The sequence below is a fragment of the Bubalus bubalis genome, chromosome 16 (genome assembly GCF_019923935.1).
Source record: "Bubalus bubalis isolate 160015118507 breed Murrah chromosome 16, NDDB_SH_1, whole genome shotgun sequence".
In the NCBI taxonomy this organism is placed as follows: Eukaryota; Metazoa; Chordata; class Mammalia; order Artiodactyla; family Bovidae; genus Bubalus; species Bubalus bubalis.
The window spans coordinates 56,254,391-56,278,152 of record NC_059172.1 but is presented as its reverse complement, the minus strand read 5'-3'; the positions used below and the strand labels follow the sequence as shown (position 1 = coordinate 56,278,152).

Genomic DNA, 23,762 nt, shown 5'->3' with positions numbered 1-23,762 from the left:
CAGTATTTGTCTATAACAATCACCGTTCTCTGTGTCCACTATTTTTATTTTATTATGTGGAGACAGGTCTTTAACAATCTTCTGATTCTTTCTGTGCCCCCATAATGGTGTGCATGCACATCTAGGCCAAGGCTTTGGAGCACATGGGCAGCGCTGAAAAGAGAGGCAAATACCAAGCTCTTATTAAGTCGTGCTCCAGAGTCATTGTCTGTTTCTAACTGTGATGATGAAGCGTGGTTCTGCTGCAAATTTGAAATCACTGATGATCACAGAGCTGGGAAAATTGTCTTGAATCTCATAGGCAGTTACACAGGTGTGGAGCGATCAGCTCTAGATTTGATGTGTGCAACTCCCAAGATCTAGAACAGTGGCAGAATAACCTGCTCCCTTCTCATCAGCGTGGCTTCATTGTACTGACAGCCTCAGCAGGCATCATGGACCACAAGGAAGCAAGACGAAGATGCATGAGAGCGAAAATCCTGGCATGTTTTTTCCAGGGATATAATACATACGTGCCAATAAAATGCCTCAGTGGGGGTGGGGAGGAAACTGAAGATTGCTTCTCTGTCTCTATAGGATACTTAAATGGGAAGCATGTTTTCCAGAAGTAGTAGTACGGTTTGTTGTTTGCGTTGTTATCTGTTGTGAGAGTGAAGGCAAGCCGGATGTGGATTTGTTCTTTATCCATCTTCTGTCCCCGCAGGAGAAACCACCTCCAGTCAATAAGCAGGAAAATGCAGGCACTTTGAACATCCTCAGCACTCTCTCCAATGGCAGTAGCTCCAAGCAGAAAGTTCCAGCAGATGGCGTCCACAGGATCAGAGTGGACTTTAAGGTAAAAGTGTTCAGTGACCACAGAGTGTATCGAGTACTATGGACTTTATGCACTTATTTTAAATTTTTTTTTCCTTTTGGCTGTCTTTATTGCTGCATGCAGGCATTCTCTAGGCGGGGAGCGGGGCTACTCTCTAGTTGTGGTACACGGGCCTCTCACTGTGGTGGCTTCTCTTGTGGAGCGCAGGCTCTAGGCACACAGGCTTCAGTGTTTGTGGCACAGGGGCTCATTAGTTGTGACTTATGGGCCCTGGAGTATCTAGGCTTCAGTATCTGTGGGGCATGGGCTTCATTGCTCTGTGGCATGTGGAATTTTCCCGGACCAAAGATCGAACCCATGTCCCCTTCATTGGCAGGCACATGCTTAACTACCCTGCTACCAGGGGAAGTCCAAGTGTTGTGGGCTTTAAATCAGGAAAATGATGTTAGCTGGAGAAGGAAATGGCAACCCACTCCAGTATTATTGCCGGGGAAATCCCATGGACAGAGGAGCCTGGTGGGCTACAGTACATGGGGTCACAAAGAGTCGGATACGACTGAGTGACTAACACACACACACACACACACAATTGCCTTACAATGGTGTGTTAGTTTCTGCTGTGCAACAGTGTGAATCAGCTGTGTGTATTCATATATCCCTTCCCTCTTGAGCCTCCCTCGCACTCCTCTAGGTCCTTGCCGGGGGCAGTGTGGGTGGGTGAAGACCTGCCATTAATAGATGGGTTCAAGTGTGTAAGAGCTCTGGTCACTTGTTACCAGGTCAGTGTGTGAACTGACTAGAGGACAGAGGCATGGAGACAGCCCTGCCCATCTTGAGCTCTAAAGTGCATTTTGATGAGAACCGTGTCTGAGGAAGTGATTGTTTCACATAGAAATTATCAAACCATGATGATCATTTGAATCAGCCAAACTCTAAGGGAAATCTAGTCCCAGTACATTTTTGCATTGTGGTTAACAGGTGATCCTTTTAAGAGATTGTGTTTAAGATTTAATAGTTTCAAAGCAGCAGTTTTGAACTCTTTGAAATGAAGTATTCTTGACGTTCTGGTGTCTCTCTCTTTTTCTGCTTTTCATCCTTATTTTCCATGTAGGGTAGTGTCATATGGCTCTTGTAAATGATCTTTCTCTCTCTCCACAGGAGGATTGTGAAGCAGAAAATGTGTGGGAGATGGGAGGCTTAGGAATCTTGACCTCTGTCCCTATAACACCCAGGGTAGTTTGCTTTCTCTGTGCCAGTAGTGGCCACGTGGAGGTAAGATCTCCTGCTTCTTGGTGTGCCAGACAGTGTGAGAGATTATTTTGCTGTGATGAAACAAATCATTATATTCTGTTTCGTTGGTTTATAGCAGGCACTATACCCTGTTTAAACCAGCAATTGAAATGTTTTTGTTTTTTAGAAATTTCAGGAAGGAGTCTGCTTTTTATTAGAGTAGCAGTTATTGAGTGTGAAAGTTTTAACAGTTTCATTTCCTATAATAGAGTTCTGATTTTTCTTCTAGGTATCCAAACAAATGATAAATGCTTTTCTAAAAAAAGAATTGCTGTTGGTAGTCATTTTATAGTTTTGAATAGCAAAACTACCTTGTCTGTAAAGAGCTCTCAGCAATTAATAAGAAAAAGGAATAACACCTCGTTTAAAAAAATAGTCTAAAGACAGGAATATATATAATTCACAAAATGAGAAGTAAAAACATGGTGTGTGGGGAATGTCAAACTTTCCTATTACCATACACTGTAAATTAAAACATGATCAAAAGGATCAAGTGTAAATGGAGACTTCCTGTTTCTGAAAATCTAGTTAGAATCTTTCTGAGAAGATTGTTTGGAAATATGTATTTATCTTTAAAATGGGTATACCCTCTAACCCAGCACTTGCACTCCAGGCATTTATCTTGAGGATATAATTAGGTAACCCGGCAAATACGTATAGGTATGTATATATGTGTTTCTATATGTATACATATTTGTATGTACATATGATAAACAGAAGGGCTTATTTCAGTATTTATGATAATGAATAATTGGAGACAACTCCAGAAGTTATCAATAAGGGGCTGCTACCTTGGTTCAGAGAAGGCGATGGCACTCCACTCCAGTACTCTTGCCTGTAAAATCCCATGGACGGAGGAGCCTGGTGGGCTGCAGTCCATGGGGTCGCTAAGAGTCGGACACGACTGAGCGACTTCACTTTCACTTTTCACTTTCATGCATTGGAGAAGGAAATGGCAACCCACTCCATGTTCTTGCCTGGAGAATCCCAGGGACGGGGGAGCCTGGTGGGCTGCTGTTCTGTGGGGTCGCACAGAGTCGGACATGACTGAAGTGACTTAGCAGCAGCAGCACCTTGGTTAAAATGATTATAAGACATGCATATAATGGCAAATATGAAGTCCTTAAGATAATATAGGTTCATATTGACATGGAAAGATGTCCATGACACAGCACTGAGTTAAAAGAGCAGGTCACAAAATAGTATATAAAGCACAATCCCATTTTGGCTTGGAAAAATGTTTTTGAAATATATACATAGGAAGAATTCTGAATGATTTACACCAAAATCTTAAGCATGTAGTCGGATTATTGGCGACTTTTATTATTTTCTTTATTTTTTTGAGTGTTTTTGCAATGAGTATTTGCTACCTGTACAATAAAGGAGAAAAAGATAGCACAGTTCTAAATAGGAAAGAGTAATATTTTCATTCATGTAATTCTCAATTCCTGAATACCTCCTTAGCTTATTATCTCATATGCATTCTGAGGTCATAAAACCCAAAGCCAAGTTGTAATCCAGATGTTAAACAATCACTGGCTAAGAGATTCAGTCCTGCCCACTTGCTATTTTAAATTATACATTAGCAATATTACAAATTATTGCCTGGTATTCATTCTTTGGGCTTTCCCTGGTGGCTCAGATGGTAAGGAATCTGCCTGCAATACAGGAGACCTGGGTTCGATCCCTGGGTTGGGAATATCTCCTGGAGAAGGGCATGGCAACTCACTCTAGCATTCTTGCCTGGAGAATCCGCATGGACAGAGGAGCCTGGCAGGCTCTAATCCATGGGACTGCAAAGAGTCAGACATGACTGAGTGACTAAGCACAGCACAATACATTCATTCTTTGCTTCCCTGGTGGCTCAGTGGTAAAGAATCTGACTGCCAATGCAAGAGATGCAGGTTTAATCCCTGTTCCGGGAAGATCCCCTGCAGAAGGAAGTGGCAACCTGCCTCCAGTATTCTTATTTGGAAAACCTTCTGGACAGAGGATCCTGGCAGGCTACAGTCCATGGGGTCGCAAAAGAGTCAGACACAACTCAGCGACTGAATAACATCAATTCATTCTTTAAGGAAATATTTTCTTAGCGCCTGTTACAAACAATATATTGTTCTAAGTGCTGAGGTTGCTTTAGATAGCATTGAAACTAAGACTATTCAATCTGTAAGTGCCAGGCATCTACTGTATCTCTTTTCCTACTTAATCTAAGGCTTTGCATGCACACACATGCTCCCCATAGAAATAACTTACTTTTGTAACACCAGTACTTCAGGTTGCTTTTTTCCCCAGAGTATAATTGCTCAAATTTAAATTGTATAGCTGTGCATAGCAGTCCCACAGGATTCCTAAAAACTGAATTAGCAAATGAACAGCCCACTGCCCACACTGCGCTCCTAAAGCACAACCAGTAATTGGTGAACTCTCCCACCACTGAAACCTTTTCTACTGACATGATTTTGGATTTACAGAAAAGCTGCAAGAGTGGTACAAAGAATTTCCATATACCCTCTACCTGGATTCTCCAAACATTAATATTTTTAATTTACCTTATACTTTTCTCTTTGTATATGTATTTTACAGAATAAGAAATAAATTGTATATGTTTTACATGTAGACATTTTTTCTTAAATTTAAGAGTAAGTTGCAGACATAGGCCCTTTTAAAAACCTCTAAATATTACATGGTGTATTTCCAAGGATGTCCTCTTATATAATCACAGTATAATTATCAAAATCAGCAAATTAACATTGGTATATTACAGTTATCTAAGTAGACTTTATAGTTTTGGCCCACTAATTCTTTTATGGCAAAAGAAAATTATGAGTCACCCTCATTTGAATTTTTGAAAATCCCTGTTTCAGAATGAGAATAACATGTTTCTAAAATAAGAGATGGGAAGGACAAACCAGAACTTACAGTTGTTTAGAAGGTTGTAGAAAACCTTTAAAACCCTCCCTGTGTCCCCGTACGACAGTCTTTTACATTGCCTTAGTGCTTTATTGATAACTTCTTTTGTGATACTTAGCACATTCTATTAAATTTTTAGATTATATATCTATTTAATTATTCTGTTTTATGTAAACGTATTTATTTATTTAGCTGCACCGGGTCTTAGTTACAGCGTGCAGGATTTTTTAGCCGTGGTACGTGAACTCTTAGTTGTGGCACGTGGGATCTAGTTCCCTGACCACGGATCGAACCTGGGCCCCCTGCCTTGCAAGTGCAGAGTCTTAGCCTCTGGACCGCCGGGGAAGTCCCCACTTGGTTATTTTATAATTTTATTATTACTGCTTTAGTCCTCGGAAACTCCTGCAGTTCCCAGTATTCTGCTTTTTTTTAACATAATCACTGCTTAGTGAACATATTGAATAAAAAGTATATACTACTGGACTTGTAAAGGTCAAGATAAGCAGGTAGGATTTGGTTGATATTTCTGCATGGTATTTGATAACCTCTGTGCTCCTGTCTTACCCTAGTTTGTGTATTGCCAAGTCTGTTGTGAGCCCTTCCACAAGTTTTGTCTGGAGGAGAACGAGCGCCCTCTGGAGGACCAGCTGGAAAACTGGTGTTGTCGCCGCTGCAAGTTCTGTCATGTCTGTGGGAGGCAGCATCAGGCTGCAAAGGTACAAAGCTGGTGATGGAGTCACTTAGCGTATTACTCTCTCTCTCCATTTCTGCCTTTTAATTTAGAATTTTGTGTCTATATTTTTTCTCTCTTGGCTTAGTCTGGTTTGACTATTTAACCCATTGTAATCATTTGCCATCAATATAGCAGAAAATGTGATATTTGATAAAATCCTCAAACCTGCTTCATCAGAATGTTTATCACTGAGTACCTTTGGCAGGAAATAAATCCCTATGCCTTGAGAGTAATTTATGAGGAAGTTTAAACTGTTACAGTGGTGTGCTGGATTTACCTGAGAAGTATGAAATGGGGTACTAAGTGGCAGGTGTTCACTGGAGGTGAGATGACATCCACCGTTTTGCTCTTATTTTCCTACAGCAGCTGCTGGAGTGTAACAAGTGCCGAAACAGCTATCACCCTGAGTGCCTGGGACCAAATTACCCCACCAAACCCACAAAGAAAAAGAAGGTTTGGGTGAGTACACATAATGTGAACTTTCAAGAATTGTCTTGGGGCTGGGCTGTTGGGCTTGCACATGTTATAAGACGAATATCCTGCTTGACGGAAGAGGAGCCGTTCCAGTCGAGAAGTCAACTCTGGAAATGGATTTTTTTAAGATCTTCTGAAATAAGAGATATTAAAAATAAGAAGTTCCAATTGACTTTCCATCTCTTCCAGATCTGTACCAAGTGTGTTCGCTGCAAGAGCTGTGGATCCACGACTCCTGGCAAAGGGTGGGATGCACAGTGGTCTCACGATTTCTCACTGTGCCATGATTGTGCCAAACTCTTTGCTAAAGGTAACTCAGAAAAGCTAGCTTAGTCAACTTTTAGAGGTTGTTCTTAGCGTTTGGGAGGCGAAGTGGACACTGCAGTGGAAGGACCATTCTTGTCAAGGATGCCATTTAGACACATTTCCTGAGTTTCTGGTCTTGCTCTTTTCTTGACACACGGAATTGTAGCAACTAGAAAGGTTTTCTTATCTTTCGGGGTGTGAATTAAGGAGTTTTTTTTTTTGACAGGAAAGTTGGATTTACTGGTGGGCATGAGTAAGGATGGGACACCACCAAGGCTGTCATGCATGCAAGACTCGCCACTTATCCAAGGGGCCACAATTAGGGATGTATTTGACCCACCCCCACCACAGCCATCTGGGATAAGCTACTTTTGAGGAAGAAGAGCCATTCAGTCGAGAAACAGAAAAACATTTGAAACCATGCTTTCAAATTCATCCCTGTAACACTTAATAAATCCCTGCTTCTTAGAGATGTGGCTCTTTTGGCAGCCAGGGTACTTGAACTTGGCCCTGCAGAGGGCCTCAATCACAGGCTTCTTGTTCTGCAGCTTGGTGCAGATGGACATTATAATTGGCCAATGTGGACCCTGGGCACCGTGCCTTGGGGCTCTCCAGAGGCTCCTGATACAGTTGTCTGGAGCATGGATTGGGAACAACATGCTAGTCATGAATGTCCACTGGAAAGGGCTGTCTCTAAGATCCTTTAGGGCAACCTGTACAGGTAACAGACTGCCTATACCACCAAGGAGGCTGCTGTGTGCAGCCATCGCACACTGGGCCCCCATGGGAGAAGAGCACAGTCTGCTTAATTGGCTGCAAAAGGGACTGTTTATAGTAACTCACCACAAAGAAATGCTCTAAAGCATTACTTCCCAAAGTGAGGTAAATATACATTTGATTGTTTCAGAAATGATTTTAGGTGATACTGAGTCCAGGATTTTAACAGTTGTGTTAGAAAACGATTATAGCCAATACATTAAACTGACTTAGGATAATAATGATATAAAGTTCACTGTTGAAGTTACTTAAATTAAGCAAATCAACATTGTATATTAAGTAAAAATAATAGGTGATACACAGATAAAACAAACTGATGAAGATTGTATACTTTTCTGAATTTTAGGAAACACTGCTCTAAACTCTAATGTAAAAGCACTAGGAATAAGGGAGAAGTATAAATTAAGTGCGTCTTTTACTCCCATTACCTTCTCTTTTTTAAAAAATTTAAACGTTTCTTTGGAATGTTTAAGAGAGAAAGTTCTGTCTTCCATTCTTTTTCTATTATGTTATCTATAAAAGGCTACCTTGTGACCTTTAAAAATGGGTCTAAAGAAGAGAATTAGTGGAATATTCTGTGAGCTCAGAATAATCCTGACACATTACACATGTGTGAACATTTCATGGTAGATGCAGGCTGGCATTTGTAAGTAGTTTCAGAAGCAGACTGTGGTGGCTTACATTTTAGATCAGATTGGCCATATGTTAGTCAAGGGCATTAGAGGCATTGGTGTGTGAACCAAAGCCCTGCTGAAAACTTTGCTTTGCTTTCAGGAAACTTCTGCCCTCTCTGTGATAAGTGTTATGATGATGATGACTATGAGAGTAAGATGATGCAGTGTGGGAAATGTGATCGATGGGTCCATTCCAAATGTGAGAATCTTTCAGGTACAGAAGGTTGGAGTCTTTTTATTACAATTTCCTTCTTTCTTGGTACACTGCACTAGTAGCCCCAAAGTACTATAAACATAACATCGCTTAACATTGCAGGAGTGCTGTTACTTGAAGTCTTTTTAAGTTTATTTTTTGGTCTCTAAAATAAGATCATTGTATTACATTGTGTTCATTTACCTTGAACACGTTCTTTAAAATACTTAAATGTTGTCCTTTATGGATACCATAACCTATTGGCTCTCCAGTAGCTGAATCCTGAGTTAGTGGTAATACTGTGTCTTTGGAGATCAGTACATAGGAGTTCTTAGGGGGTGTGAGAGACTTAATAACGTTTCTAACATACAGCCTGATGTTAAGTTCAGTGGAATAACTTCCTCTTTTACCCCTCTTCCACTCTGAGAGCACCTTGTCACAGTAGGTTTTTGTCTCACCAGATGAGATGTATGAGATTCTGTCTAATCTGCCGGAGAGTGTAGCCTACACGTGTGTGAACTGCACAGAGCGGCACCCTGCGGAGTGGCGACTGGCCCTTGAAAAAGAGCTCCAGATCTCGCTGAAGCAAGTACTGACAGCCTTGTTGAACTCTCGGACCACCAGCCACCTGCTGCGCTACCGACAGGTAGGCCCAGGTGTCGTTCTGTACCCTGAGAACTTGCTCTTTGGTTGCTTTGACCTCATCGTGGAATGTGTTGGTTGTTGTGCCTGTGTGCTTCTTAATTTGTTTTCTTTTGTTTCATTCTTCATTTAGATTTGTAGAGTTCCTTGTTTTGGCCTTAGGCCAGTAAGAAAAACTTGAGCACCAAGAGTAAAATGCTTCTCTGGGGTAAAAAGAAGGAAAGGGCCATGTCTCTTTCAAAAGTCTTGTTGTTGTAATACGAAATCTGAACTTTGTATTCTGAAGGCTACGGGGAGTCCATGAAGGACTTCACTCAAAAGAGTAACCTGATGAGAGTTACTTTTTCAGTTCAGTTCAGTTCAGTTCAATTAAGTTGCTCAGTCATGACACCATAGACTGCAGCATGCCAGGCCTCCTCGTCCATCGCCAACTCCTGGAGTTTACTCAAACTCGTGTCCACTGAGTCGGTGATGCCATCCAACCATCTCATCCTCTGTTGCTCCCTTCTCCTGCCTTCAATCTTGCCCAGCATCAGGGTCTTTTCAGATCAGTCAGTTCTTCGCATCAGGTGGCCAGAGTATTGGAGTTTCAGCTTCAGCATCAGTCCTTCCAATGAATATTCAGGACTGATTTCCTTTGGGATGGACTGGTTGGATCTCCTTGCAGTCCAAGGGACTCTCAAGAGTCTTCTCCAACACCACAGTTCAAAAGCATCATTTCTTCGGTGGTCAGCTTTCTTTATAGTCCAACTCTTACATCCATACATAACTACTGGAAAAACCATAGCTTTGACTAGATGGACCTTTGTTGGCAAAGTAATGTCTCTGCTTTTTAATGTGCTGTCTAGGTTGCTTTTTAGAGGAGGGAAAAACAACCCTGTAACAATGACTTGAGTGAGACAGAAGATTGGCGAGGACTGAGCCTAGAGGTGGGAGCCATGGTTGGGAAGCAGGTGTAGTGCTTTAGGTTAGAGGGAGCAGGGTGGTGGCCTGATCTACGAGGGTGGTAGTGGGACCAGAGGCCCTTTGGCTCCAGGACAGTTCTAGGTCTCCTCAGGACACAATTTGAAAATCAGTATGTTTTGTCCATTCAAGTCATGAATTATACATAAATTTGTCATTGGGAATACAGGTATAATGTTGGAAGAACCACAAAGCTAACTTTAACTCAGAGCTAAGCCGCTGCTCTCTCTTTTTTAAAAATAATTTTATGTATTTATTTATTGTTGGCTCTGCTGGGTCTTTACTGCTTCATGGGCTTTTCTGTGATTTAGCAAACGGGCTGCTCTGTAGTTGTGGTGCACAGGCTTCTCATTGAAGTGGCTTCTCTTACGGTGGAGCACGGGCTCTAGACACGCAGGTTTCAGTAGCTGCAGCACGTGGGCTCAGTAGTTGTGGCTTTCCATTCTAAAACGCAGGCTCAATAGTTGTGCATAGGCTTAGTTGCTCCGTGGCATGTAGGATCTTCCCAGTCCATGGATTGAACCCGTGTCTCCTGTATTGGCAGGTGGATTCTTCACCACCAAGCCACCAGGGAAATCATGCTTTATCTTTTAATAAAGTCTATTTTTTAAATAGGAAATTAGTTGCTGTCTTACTCAAAAGCAATTAGATGGTTTCTGTTTCTTCATACTAGGTTGGGAGTTACCAAGCAAAGCTCCTAAGTTAGCTAGCCAAGCTATTAGATAGCTGGCTCATTTTAACTTTCCTTTTCTATTGTTTGAGAAATCTCTGATTATTTTCAAGTTCTTTGGGTTTTTATAATATGTATCATCCAGCTGGTGTTCAGCTGCTAAGTAGTGTCTGACTCTTTGCCACCCCATGGACTGCAGCACGCCAGGCTTCTCTGTCCTTCACTGTCTCCTGGAGTTTGCTCAAATTCATGTCCATTGAGTCAGTGGATGCTATCTAACCATCTTGCCCTCTGCCACCCCCTTCTCCTTTGGCCTTCAATCTCCCAGCGTCAGGGTCTTTTCTGATGAGTCAACTCTTCACATCAGGTGGCCAAAGTATTTGAGCTTCAGCGTCAGTCCTTCCAATCAGTATTCAGTGTTGATTCCTTTAGGATTGACTGGTTTGATCTCCTTGCTGTCTGAGGGACTCTCAAGAGTCTTACCCAGCACCACAAATCGAAAGCATCAATTCTTTGGTGCTCGGCCTTCTTTATGGTTCACCTCTCAGATCCGTACATGAATACTGGAAAAACTGTAGCTTTGACTATACGGACCTTTGTCAGCAAAGTGATGTCTTTGCTTTTCCAGTCTCTATTCATTTTTTAAATAGAATTTCCATGGGTATACCTCATTTTCAGTGTTAGATAAAATAAACATATTTCCTGACAACAGGCTGCCAAACCTCCGGACTTAAATCCTGAGACAGAGGAGACGATACCTTCTCGTAGCTCCCCAGAAGGACCTGATCCACCAGTGCTCACTGAGGTCAGCAAACAGGAAGATCAACAGCCTTTAGATCTGGAAGGAGTCAAGAGGAAAATGGACCAAGGGAACTACACATCTGTGGTATGTCTATACAGCAAACTACCCAAATTTCCAGTGCCAGTTTAGCTTCCTGAGTCTTTCTAGGGGTGAGGCTGGATGTTAGCACTAAAAGACAATTTATTAGCATTAAAAAATAAAAATACGTGTGTTGTTTTAGTTCTGTGTTTTGGAAGATGGGTTATGATAGAGAGGGTATTGTCTTTTTATTTGACTTTCATCTGAGTTCTTTTAAAGTTATTTTTATATTGACACTGTTTATGCAGAAATGCTAATGTGAAGGTAACAGGTTTGCCTCTTGTGAGATACACCTGAATAATGTGTCTTTTTACATTGGATGTTTATTTGAAGATAGAAGTCTTTTAATTTTATGGTTTGAAGAATGTGTAGGAAATGATTGCCTGTTGTCTCATATCCGTCGTTCATTTGTTTATTCATTTCAGTCTAAGTGAAAAATCATGGCCCAGTGTGGATAACTTACCATTATACAGCTAACTTTTTTGCATTCTTGCCTTATTAGTCTGGCATCTCCTGATTGCTGCAAGTTAACTATGAACTAAATCCCAGAGGCCTCCACTAAAGAGAAATGATACCATATTATATTAGGGTGTCCGTTTTCTGTTGGGTCTCTTTGCTGGATGAGTTAGGAGGGAAAAGGAAGTGATTTTGAGAGCATACTATTCTATGAATAATTAATACTTTGTTTTTGTATACAGTTGGAGTTCAGCGACGATATCGTGAAGATCATTCAAGCAGCCATTAATTCAGATGGAGGGCAGCCAGAGATTAAAAAAGCCAACAGCATGGTCAAGTCCTTCTTTATTCGGGTGAATGATATTAATAGTTCATGTCTTTGATACTTAATCTGTGAGTTGTTACCCCAGGAAAAGAACAGACTTGTTCTTGTCTGTGTTTTGCTTTGCCATGTGTATAAATTATTTTGGTTTAATTAGTTCCTCTGATTTTTTGGGAGGAGATGGGTGAGGTCCCAGAGAGGATGGACTTTCTCTTGGTGTGGCCTGAAATCATCCTTACATTGACAAAGAAGCTGGTGTGAAGTTGTTAGTTTTTATGTGCTTTCCAAATGAATGGTCACATGCTTATATTTTGTTTATTTCTCTGTTAGCAAATGGAACGTGTTTTTCCATGGTTCAGTGTCAAAAAGTCCAGGTTTTGGGAGCCAAATAAAGTATCAAGCAAGTGAGTAAATTCAGTTATTAATTTTTTTTCTCCTCATCAGAAATCTGAGTTTTCTTAAATTTTTAGATTGAGGTTTTATTTTAGACTCGGTTTTATTATTGAAGATTAGTCAGTTGAATGCCTTTTTATTGCTGGTTTAGAGACAACATTTACTGTTTATTGTAATCTGTTGCCCTTTTATTCTTTATGTATTTGTTATGTTTTAGGGAACGTATGGCATATGTACAGTACATGTCCTATATATATATCCTAGTAATTGGGCTAACTACGTTCTTTTTTTTTTCAACCTTGTCTGAAACTAGCCCACATGCTACATAGCACACACCGCGAGCACAGTTTCAGTACTACTGTTCCTCCTCTTACGACCACCAAGACCAGGGTTTAGATCTGATGGGAAAGGGAACTGGAGGGTCGTTCTATTTTATTTACTTCAAATGATGCTCTCAGCGGTTTCTGATTCTCCATATTTAACCTTAAATTTTTATTTATTCCAGTAAATCCTTTTGATTTTCAGGGTTATCATTTTTTTCTAGAAGTTTAACCAAGAGTCACAATACATCAGGATTTTATTTTTAAAAATAATAAAGTCCTGTGTAGGCAGTTTCCAAATTCTGTGATTTGTTCTTATATACTGCACAGTCTCAAGACCTGATGAAATCAAGAATTTGACTGTTTTGTTCAGTTTTGGGTATCTTGTAGGAGTTCAATAAATACTTGTTGAATCGATTGTTTCCAGCAGTGGGATGTTACCAAACGCAGTGCTTCCACCTTCACTTGACCATAATTATGCTCAGTGGCAGGAGCGAGAGGAAAACAGCCACACTGAGCAGCCTCCTTTAATGAAGAAAATCATTCCAGCTCCCAAACCTAAAGGGCCTGGAGAACCAGACTCACCAACTCCTCTGCATCCTCCTACACCACCAATTTTGAGTAAGACACCAAATGAAGACATATTATCCATTTCTAAGTGCAAATGATTGACTTTGTGAATCTAAATTTAATGTAATTCCATACTGGAAAACTTTCAGGTGATCCTTAAAGGTAATAAAATCATTTTTGTTTCACTTGGAATGTTACCAAAGAATGGATACAAGTATCAATTTGTGTTACAATGTATTCATTGTATTCATTTCTGTTACAATGTAACAGAAAGCAGATCGTAAGATAGCATTACTTTGAAAGTGTTTCATAGGCTATAGACTATTTAAGCTATATTGTTTTCTTTTTTACTGGTAATCAGACATGGAGTTAACAGTTTTAACTGGATGTCTTTTGGGTTCCAAGGTACTGATAGGAGTCGAGAAGACAGCCCGGAACTGAACCCACCCCCAGGCATAGAAGACAATAGGCAGTGTGCGCTGTGTTTGACGTACGGTGACGACAGTGCTAATGTAAGTGCCTTGGTGCCCTGAGTGGTGCTCAATAGACTAACCCATGATGAACTGTTCTGTCTAAACTTGGTGCCCAGTTTAGACTTTTTATTTAATGAATAAAATGAATATTTGTCACTTAGTTTGTGGTACTTGGGATTTTTTTCTATAACTGATTCAGTTGATTTAAAAGATGACTTACCTTATATTAATATGCTGATTTCTCATAAACGTCTATAGGCAGTTTCTGAAAAAAGACTTTTATGAGACTCAATAAAATAGAAGTTCCACATTAAATAGCTGTGTCTAATGTAGTTAGCAATGTGGTTAAGATTCCTAGTTCTGACAGATTGCCTGGATTCACTTCTGTGCTTGGCCGCCTACTTGTTGACCTTGGCAAGGAGCTTAACCTCTGACCCTCAGTTTCATTTTTTAAATAAGGATAGTAATTCTTACCTCAGAATGGTTATGAAGATTAAAGGAAATAATGTATGTAAAGCCTTTTGTAGGGCCTGCCTGGCACATAGTAAGCTTATAATTTTTTTAAAAAACATTTTTAATGCAAGCTGAGAGAATTGGCTTTGAAAAACGGTTTTAAAGAAGTCAGTGGGCACTTCTATAAACTTAACACATTGCTTATTTTTAAATTCTTTATGTTTATAAAATATTTCCAGTCTATGGAAAAGGTAAAGAGTTGAAAAGTGAAAGGAAAGAAACGTTGAATTGTGATTTTTGTTTGCACCCATGAGTTAAAGAATTTGAATTGATTTACTGAAGTTTTCCTGACTCAGGTAAAGCCAATACCAAGGAAAACCCTATTTGATGTTACGTTCTTTAAAGAAAAAAGGAAATCTCTTTGTTTCATAGGATGCTGGCCGTTTGCTTTACATTGGCCAGAATGAATGGACACATGTAAATTGCGCTTTGTGGTCAGCAGAAGTGTTTGAAGACGATGATGGATCACTAAAGAATGTGCATATGGCTGTGATCAGGGGCAAGCAGCTGGTAAGAACTTGTGGGTGAACGTCACGGGGACTCCCTCTCAGTTTCCAGATGTTCTTTCTGAGGCTCAGTGCTGCCTCGCTGATGTTTCTCTTGGTTTCTTCAGAATGCTTTAGCCAGCAGCAAATATTGGTGTGCATTGTAGGCAGATTGCTATTCTGACCCTTGGAGGAGGGGTGCAAAAGAAATAGGAAATGGTCTTATCTGCTTAGAGAGAGAATTCAGATGCTCAGGAAAGGTATTCATTTAAGTGGTTTAGACAAAATGACCTCAAAGGTTCCAGTTGAATCAGCACTCTGAGGCTTCTTAGGATAAACCCGCAAAGCACATATACAAAGAGGGGCTGTGGAAAATGATTAGTAGCAGCTGAGAGTAAGCAGAAAAGGCCATGAAGGAGTAGAATTTTTAAAGCTGTGTTTTGAAGGAGGGGAGAAAATGAAGGATTATCAGAAAGCAACAAAAATAGCACATGCATAAGAAACATAAGTAAAATGTGTGGAGGGCACAAAGCAAAAGTCTTCCCTGGAGAGGAGCCCAGATTGTGACTGTGACAGAATGAGGTGGCAACACACAGCCTGGCTGAAGAAAATCTTTGCATCATATAAATTCATCAATTAAGCCTACTAATTAAGAACCACTATGTTTCTGACTAGTGTAATTGTTCTAGAACTGAGTTCTTTTGGATATAATAGCTTTCTTCCAAGATAATGTTTTTAACAATGATGTTCAAAGTTTTGTTTTCTCTGAATCAGTTGTGCATCTTAGAAAAACCTGTTTTGATCCAAGTTCTAAAGCAAATCATCATATTTAAATTTAATCATTCTAGGCCCCATGGGCTGTGGGAAAGAAAGGATTTGTAGAGGAGGCTTTATGGCTCATATCACTTCTCTGTAATTCAGCAGATTACAATAACAAAATGAACTGTGGGAAACCCAGAATGGGGTGACTCTGTAGAGAAGATGGAGAATGGCTAAAACATCTGAAAGTCTGACTCAGACTCTGTTCTTTCTGGATTGTTAGAGATGTGAATTCTGCCAAAAGCCAGGAGCCACTGTGGGTTGCTGCCTTACATCCTGCACCAGCAACTATCACTTCATGTGTTCCCGAGCCAAGAACTGTGTGTTTCTGGATGATAAAAAAGTGTATTGCCAACGACATCGGGATTTGATCAAAGGCGAGGTGAGCTTTAGTTGCTTTTTGAGTTCTCTGGGAAAAGGCTGAAGATATTAATAGCAAGGTGGTGAGCTGTATTACACCTTCCTACTAGGTGCTCCTAGAATCACTTCCTCTTCGGAGAATTATTAAAGGCCCTGCTAGTGAAACAGAAGAGTGATTTAGAGATACGCCTTGTCTTTCCCGCTGAGTCAATATCCTGAGAATAGTGTATAAAGGGAGAGCCTAACACCTACCCTGGCCTTTCATTTAAGGTGGTTCCTGAGAATGGATTTGAAGTTTTTAGAAGAGTGTTTGTGGACTTTGAAGGAATCAGCTTGAGAAGGAAGTTTCTCAATGGATTAGAACCAGAAAATATCCACATGATGATTGGTAGGACATGGGTCTTGGTTGTCGGGGAGGCTGGCTGTGTCACTGAGGTACTTAAGTCTTCAGTTACAAAGTGGGCCTTCTCATAGTCACCTCTAATCAGTTCTTCTTTCCTTACTCAGGCTCCATGACAATTGACTGCTTAGGGATTCTGAATGATCTCTCTGACTGTGAGGATAAGCTCTTTCCTATTGGATATCAGTAAGTAACTCTGTGGAGAGAAGACAGCAGCCCTACCACATGAACGCCCTGAGGCAGTGAGTGGGTCATCTGATGTAGAGCCATACTTGTTAGCAGCTTTTAAGTAATTGCTTTTTTTTTTCTTTGCAACATCGTATAGATTGAGATTCAGGTATCGTTTTATGTCAGCTAGATCCAATTGTAGAAGGAAAGAATTGACATAATTTCAGAATCATTTCCAAATAAAACCTAGAAAACACCAGGTCAGTCTCTTTTAAGAATCCACTAAATTCCATTCACTCAGTTCATAAGTCCAGATGTTGTCAGGCATCAAACACCTTATGCCTCTGTCCTCCTTTTACATTTTACATTTTATCGGTGCTTCTGAAAATATAAACCCCCACAATAACAATCAGATTCTCCAGTAAGAATTTATAGTAACAGTTTGCTCCCACAGGCAGCAAATTGTTTAAACTTGTAGCAAATTGGCAATATAAAATTAAAATTCCCTTTCTCTCTCTTCCCCTTTGGAGTCTCATTTGTTCTGTGTATATGCCAGTTTATTCTGCATTTCAGTTCTGTCAGCAGTCTCTGCTCCACGTCTAGCTGGCAGCCCTTTGTGTAAAGCACTAGGGTCCACCAGCATCTAGCTGATTTAAAGCAGTTACGTTTCTCTTGTGTCATGGGACTTTTCTTGCAAAGGAAACATGTCAGGTGTGATCTTTCCTCACTTGTATACATTGTTGGCCAGTTATCCCTTCCTGAAGGCCCATAACTATGTCTTGTAATAGTTAGTGGGGTTTTTTTTCTTTGCATTTTAGGATATTTTACTAATTTTTCCCCTGCTTACAAAACAATAAAAAAAATTTGATGCTGTTTTCAAGGGGCCAGGAAAAAAAATCAAGAACTTCAAAAAACTCAGAAAACCCTAACTAGGGGACTCTCTAATAAGAATCCATGAAAGAAAGCTAAATTCTGTAAATGAAGGAGGCCAGGGAACCTTGGCTGAGAAGAGGTTTTGACAGCCTCAGTATCTGCTTCTGTGCGCTCGCTGACGGTGTGGTTGCCGTCTGCATGCAGGTGTTCTCGGGTGTACTGGAGCACCACGGACGCCCGCAAGCGCTGCGTGTACACGTGCAAGATCGTCGAGTGCCGTCCTCCGGTGGTGGAGCCAGACATCAACAGCACTGTTGAACATGACGAAAACAGGACCATCGCTCACAGTCCACCATCTTTTGCAGGTTACTCTTTAAAAAATGTTTTATTGGAATGTAATTGCTTTATAATATTGTATTAGTTTCTGCCATACATGAAAGTGAAATCAGTTATAGATATACATATATCCCCCATCTTTTTTTAGATTTCCTTCCTATTTAGATCACCACAGAGCATTAAGTAGAGTTCCTGTTGTACAGTAGGTTTTTATTAGTTATCTCTTTTATATATAGTAGTGTATATATGTCAATCCCAATTTCCCAATTCATCCCACGCCCTTCCCCCTTTGGTTTGTTCTCTACCTCTGTGTCTGTATATCTGCTTTGCAAATAAATTTATTTGTGCCATTTTTCTAGATTCCACATATAAGTGATACAGTATTTGTTTTTCTCTTTCTGGCTTACTTCACTTTGTATGACAGTCTCTAGGTCTATCCACATCTCTGTAAAATGGTACTGTTTCATTCCATTTTAACGGCTGAGTAATGTTCTGTGGTATGTACTATATCTTCTTTATCCATTCCTCTGTTGGTGGATACTTAGGTGGCTTCCATATCCTGACTATTTACGGAAATAGTGCTGTAGTGAACACTGGTGCACGTATCTTTTTGAACTATGGTTTTTATCAGGTATATGCCCAGGAGTAGGATTGCTGGGTCATATGATAGTTCTGTTTTTTGTTCTTTGAGGAACCTCCATACTGTTCTCCATAGTGGCTGTACCAATTATATTCCCACCAACAGTGTAGGAGTGTTCCCTTTTCTCCATATCCTCTCCAGCATTTAATGTTTGTAGATTTTCTGATGATGGCTGTTATGACCAGTGTGAGGTGATATCTCGTTGTAGTTTTGATTTGTATTTCTCTGATGGTTAGTGATGTTGAGCATCTTTTCATGTGTGTGTTTGCCGTCTGTGTGTCTTTGGAGAAATGCCTGTTTGTTTGTTTTGGTACTGAGCAGCATGAACTGTTTGTGTATTTTGGAGATTAATACCTTATCAGTTGCTTCATTTGGAAATATTTTCTCCTATTCTGAGGATTGTCTTTTCATTTTATTTGCAAAAAGGTTGGGAGTTGAATTTGATTTGGAGGAATACTGTGATTGAAGGATAGGGAAAAGGCATTGCTTTGTAAGGTGGCATTTGTTTCTGTTTTGGTATTTATCTAATAGCTGGCTTTTTCTTGACTCATTTGTTTGATTTTTTTTTTTTAATTAAACTTTTTTAGTAAGAGTTTTTATTTCTTGCCACAGAAATTTCATCCAAGGAAAGTCAAAACACAGCAGAAATTGTAAGTCCTCCATCACCAGATCGACCTCCTCATTCCCAAACCTCTGGTTCCTGTTTCTATCACGTCATCTCAAAGGTCCCTAGGATTCGAACACCCACCTATTCTCCAACACAGAGATCTCCTGGCTGTAGACCACTGCCTTCTGCAGGTAAAGGACTTCACTGACCTACTCGACCCAACAAGGTCAGCTCAAGATTAGTTTGTAATTCTTTCAGGAAACTTTATCTTAATGATGTTTGCCAATTGAAAATGTTGATTTTCTGTTACCTGTTAACATACATAGCCAAGTCATTGAAACCAGAGACTGCAACACATTTATCCTACTGTAATAGATTTTGTTACTTTTTCTCTTTCATTTAGGAAGCCCTACCCCAACCACTCATGAAATAGTCACAGTGGGTGACCCTTTACTCTCCTCTGGACTTCGAAGCATTGGCTCCAGGCGTCACAGTACTTCTTCCTTGTCACCCCAGCGGTCTAAGCTCCGGATAATGTCTCCGATGAGAACTGGGAGCACTTACTCCAGGAACAGTGTCTCCTCTGTCTCCACCACAGGGGCCACTGCAGATCTGGAGTCAAGTGCCAAAGCAGTGGATCATGTCTTAGGGCCACTGAATTCTAATGCTAATTTAGGGCAGAACACTCCCACCTCTTCAAATTTGCAAAGGACAGCGGTTACTGTGGGCACTAAAACCAGTCACTTGGATGGCTCTTCATCTTTAGAAACGAAGCATTCCAGTGCTTCAGACTTGACATCCAAGAGCTCCTCTTTGAAGGGAGAGAAGACCAAAATGCCGAGTTCCAAGAACGCAGAGGGATCGGCCCATAATGTTGGTTACCCTGGCATTCCGAAACTGGCTCCGCAGGTTCATAATGCAACAGCTGGAGAATTAAATGTTAATAAAATGGGCACTTTTGCTGACCTTTCTTCAGTGCCATTTTCTTCTAAAGAGGGCCTCCCCTTCCCACCACTCCATTTGAGAGGGCAGAGAAACGAGCGAGACCAACAGACAAATGGCAACCAGTCAGCAAACCCCAATCCCGATGAAGGTGCTGAAGTCAAAACCTTGAAGCTGTCTGGAGTGAGCAGCAGATCATCCATTATCAATGAACATGTGGGAGCCAGCTCCAGAGATAGGAGACAGAAAGGCAAAAAATCTTGTAAAGAAACTTTCAAAGAAAAGCATTCCAGTAAACCTTTCTTGGAACCTGGTCAGGTGGCAACTGGTGAGGAAGGAAACCTAAAGCCAGAGTTTGTTGATGAAGTGTTGACTCCTGATTTCATGGGGCAACGATCATGTAATAATGTTTCTTCTGAGAAGATTGGGGACAAAGTCCATCCTATTCCAGGAGTCCCCAAAGCTCCATCCATGCAAGTGGAAGGGTCTGCAAAGGAATTACAGACACCCCGGAAACGCACAGTTAAAGTAACACTGACACCTCTAAAAATGGAGAGTGAGGGTCAGTCCAAGAACACCCTGAAAGAAAGTAGTCCCGTTTCCCCTTTGCAGATAGAGTCTGTGTCTCCAACAGAACCAGTTTCTGCCTCAGAAAGCCCAGGAGATGGTCCTGTGGCCCAACCAAGCCCCAATAATACCTCATCCCAGGATTCTCAAAGTAACAACTATCAGAATCTTCCAGTACAGGACAGAAACCTGATGCTTCCGGATGGCCCCAAACCTCAGGAAGATGGCTCTTTCAAGAGGAGATACCCCCGCCGCAGTGCCCGGGCGCGCTCTAACATGTTCTTTGGGCTCACCCCACTCTATGGAGTAAGATCCTATGGCGAAGAAGACATTCCATTTTACAGCAGCTCAACTGGGAAGAAGCGAGGCAAGAGGTCTGCTGAAGGACAGGTGGACGGGGCGGATGACCTGAGCACTTCAGATGAAGACGACTTATACTATTACAACTTCTCTAGGACAGTGATTTCTTCAGGTGGAGAGGAACGGCTGACACCCCATAATTTATTTCGGGAGGAAGAACAATGTGATCTTCCAAAAATCTCACAGTTGGATGGCATCGATGATGGGACAGAGAGTGATACCAGCGTCACAGCCACAACTCGGAAGAGCAGCCAGATTCCAAAAAGAAACAGTAAAGAAAACGGAACAGAGAACTTGAAGATGGATCGGCCTGAAGACGCTGGGGAAAAGGAACATGTCATTAAGAGCTCAGTTGGCCACAAGAATGAGCCAAAGGTGGATAACTGCCACGCCGTGAGCAGAGTGAAAGCACCGGGCCAGGACTCCCTGGAGGCTCAGCTCAGCTCGCTGGAGTCGAGCCGCAGGGTCCACACAAGCACCCCTTCAGATAAAAACTTGCTGGACACCTATAACACCGAGCTCCTGAAGTCAGATTCGGATAACAACAACAGTGACGACTGTGGGAACATCCTGCCCTCGGACATTATGGACTTTGTCCTAAAGAATACTCCGTCCATGCAGGCTTTGGGTGAGAGCCCAGAGTCCTCTTCGTCAGAACTCCTCAACCTTGGTGAAGGCTTGGGTCTTGACAGCAATCGTGAAAAAGACATGGGTCTTTTTGAAGTGTTTTCCCAGCAGTTGCCGACGACGGAGCCTGTGGACAGTAGTGTCTCTTCCTCCATCTCAGCGGAGGAGCAGTTTGAGTTGCCCTTAGAGCTGCCATCAGATCTCTCCGTCCTGACCACCCGGAGTCCCACGGTGCCTAGCCAGAACTCCAGTAGGCTAGCCGTGATCTCAGACTCAGGAGAGAAGAGAGTAACCATCACAGAAAAAGCCTCCTCTGAAGGCGACTCCTCCCTGCTGAGTCCAGGAGTAGACCCCAGTCCCGAGGGCCACATGACTCCCGACCACTTTATCCAGGGTCACATGGATGCGGACCACATCTCCAGCCCTCCCTGTGGCTCTGTGGAGCAAGGTCATGGCAACAATCAGGACTTAACTAGAAACAGCAGCACCCCTGGCCTTCAGGTACCCGTTTCCCCTACTGTTCCCATCCAGAATCAGAAATACGCGCCCAACTCCACTGACAGCCCTGGCCCGTCTCAGATTTCCAATGCCGCTGTCCAGACCACTCCGCCCCACCTGAAGCCAGCCACTGAGAAACTCATTGTTGTTAACCAGAACATGCAGCCACTCTACGTCCTCCAAACCCTTCCGAATGGAGTGACCCAGAAAATCCAGCTGACCTCGTCTGTAAGTTCAGCACCCAGTGTGATGGAGACAAACACGTCCGTGTTGGGCCCCATGGGAAGTGGTCTCACCCTCACCACAGGACTCAACCCGAACCTGCCAGCCTCTCAGTCGTTGTTCCCTCCTGCTGCCAAAGGCTTGCTCCCCATGCCTCATCACCAGCACTTACATTCCTTCCCCGCCGCTACTCAGAGTAGCTTCCCCCCCAACATCAGCAGTCCTTCGGGCCTACTCATCGGGGTTCAGCCTTCTCCAGACCCCCAGCTTTTGGTTTCAGAAGCCAGCCAGAGGACAGACCTCAGTACCACGGTAGCCACTCCATCCTCTGGACTCAAGAAAAGACCCATATCTCGCCTGCAGACCCGAAAGAATAAGAAACTTGCCCCCTCTAGTACCCCTTCCAACATTGCCCCTTCAGACGTGGTTTCCAACATGACACTGATTAACTTCACTCCCTCCCAACTTCCGAATCATCCCAATCTCTTAGACTTGGGGTCACTGAATACTTCATCTCACCGAACTGTCCCCAACATCATAAAAAGGTCTAAATCTGGCATTATGTATTTTGAACAGGCACCCCTGCTGCCGCAGAGTGTGGGGGGGACCACTGCCCCGGCGGCAGGCACTGCCACCATAAGCCAGGATACCAGCCCCCTCACGACAGGGCCCGTGTCTGGCCTGGCCTCCGGTTCCTCCGTCCTGAACGTTGTATCCATGCAAACTACCACCGCCCCCACAAGTAGTGCATCTGTTCCAGGACACGTCGCATTAACCAACCCCAGGTTGCTGGGTACCCCGGATATCGGCTCCATAAGCAATCTTCTAATCAAAGCCAGCCAGCAGAGCCTGGGGATTCAAGACCAGCCTGTGGCTTTACCGCCAAGTTCAGGAATGTTTCCACCACTGGGGACGTCACAGACTCCCTCCACGGGCGCGATGACCGCTGCACCCAGCATCTGTGTGCTCCCCTCTACCCAGACAGCGGGTGTCACAGCTGCTTCGCCTTCTGGGGAAGCAGAAGAACACTATCAGCTCCACCATGTGAACCAGCTCCTCGCCAGCAAAACTGGGGTTCTCTCTTCCCAACGGGATCTTGATTCTGCTCCAGGGTCCCAGGGATCCAGCTTTACCCAGACAGTAGATGCTCCTAATCCCATGGGCCTGGAGCAGAACAAGGCTTTACCCTCAGCTATGCAAGCCAGCTCGGCCTCTCCAGGGGGTTCCCCATCCTCCGGACAGCGGTCAGCAAGTCCCTCAGTGCCGGGACCCACGAAACCCAAACCAAAAATCAAACGGATTCAGCTGCCTTTGGACAAAGGGAGTGGCAAGAAGCACAAAGTTTCCCACTTGCGGACCAGTTCTTCTGAAGCACACATTCCAGACCAAGAAGCCAACACGACACCCCAGACCTCAGTCACAGGGTGAGAGATGCGGACCTCGGCTCCGCGGGGTCTGAGGGATTTCATGCTCTGGCTTAGAGGC

General features: G+C 42.5%; 1 protein-coding gene and 2 non-coding genes across 12 annotated transcripts in view; 1 reads left to right on the top strand and 2 right to left on the bottom strand.

Annotated features, from left to right (window-relative positions):
• Window positions 1-23,762, top strand: part of KMT2A (lysine methyltransferase 2A) — a 78,031-nt gene that overhangs the window by 36,951 nt on the left and 17,318 nt on the right. For 7 of the 10 annotated variants that reach the window (XM_044929674.2, XM_044929677.2, XM_044929681.2 and 4 more), the window contains 19 exons: window positions 704-835; window positions 1,973-2,086; window positions 5,584-5,730; window positions 6,111-6,206; window positions 6,411-6,531; window positions 8,079-8,201; window positions 8,633-8,817; window positions 11,159-11,332; window positions 12,025-12,135; window positions 12,435-12,508; window positions 13,245-13,438; window positions 13,793-13,899; window positions 14,746-14,883; window positions 15,901-16,059; window positions 16,308-16,425; window positions 16,545-16,623; window positions 17,683-17,843; window positions 19,067-19,252; window positions 19,465-23,701. In XM_044929674.2, coding sequence (XP_044785609.2) covers window positions 704-835; window positions 1,973-2,086; window positions 5,584-5,730; window positions 6,111-6,206; window positions 6,411-6,531; window positions 8,079-8,201; window positions 8,633-8,817; window positions 11,159-11,332; window positions 12,025-12,135; window positions 12,435-12,508; window positions 13,245-13,438; window positions 13,793-13,899; window positions 14,746-14,883; window positions 15,901-16,059; window positions 16,308-16,425; window positions 16,545-16,623; window positions 17,683-17,843; window positions 19,067-19,252; window positions 19,465-23,701 — 6,656 coding nt within the window. The remainder of the gene's footprint in view (window positions 1-703; window positions 836-1,972; window positions 2,087-5,583; window positions 5,731-6,110; window positions 6,207-6,410; window positions 6,532-8,078; window positions 8,202-8,632; window positions 8,818-11,158; window positions 11,333-12,024; window positions 12,136-12,434; window positions 12,509-13,244; window positions 13,439-13,792; window positions 13,900-14,745; window positions 14,884-15,900; window positions 16,060-16,307; window positions 16,426-16,544; window positions 16,624-17,682; window positions 17,844-19,066; window positions 19,253-19,464; window positions 23,702-23,762) is intronic. The other 3 variants (XM_044929676.2, XM_025266800.3, XM_044929675.2) reach the window with 2 other exon arrangements.
• LOC112579791 lies at window positions 7,213-7,346 on the bottom strand. The gene has a single exon (XR_003104120.1). It is a non-coding gene; the product is annotated as a small nucleolar RNA SNORA70 (small nucleolar RNA).
• Window positions 12,795-12,920, bottom strand: LOC112579747. Its single transcript, XR_003104083.1, has one exon. It is a non-coding gene; the product is annotated as a small nucleolar RNA SNORA61 (small nucleolar RNA).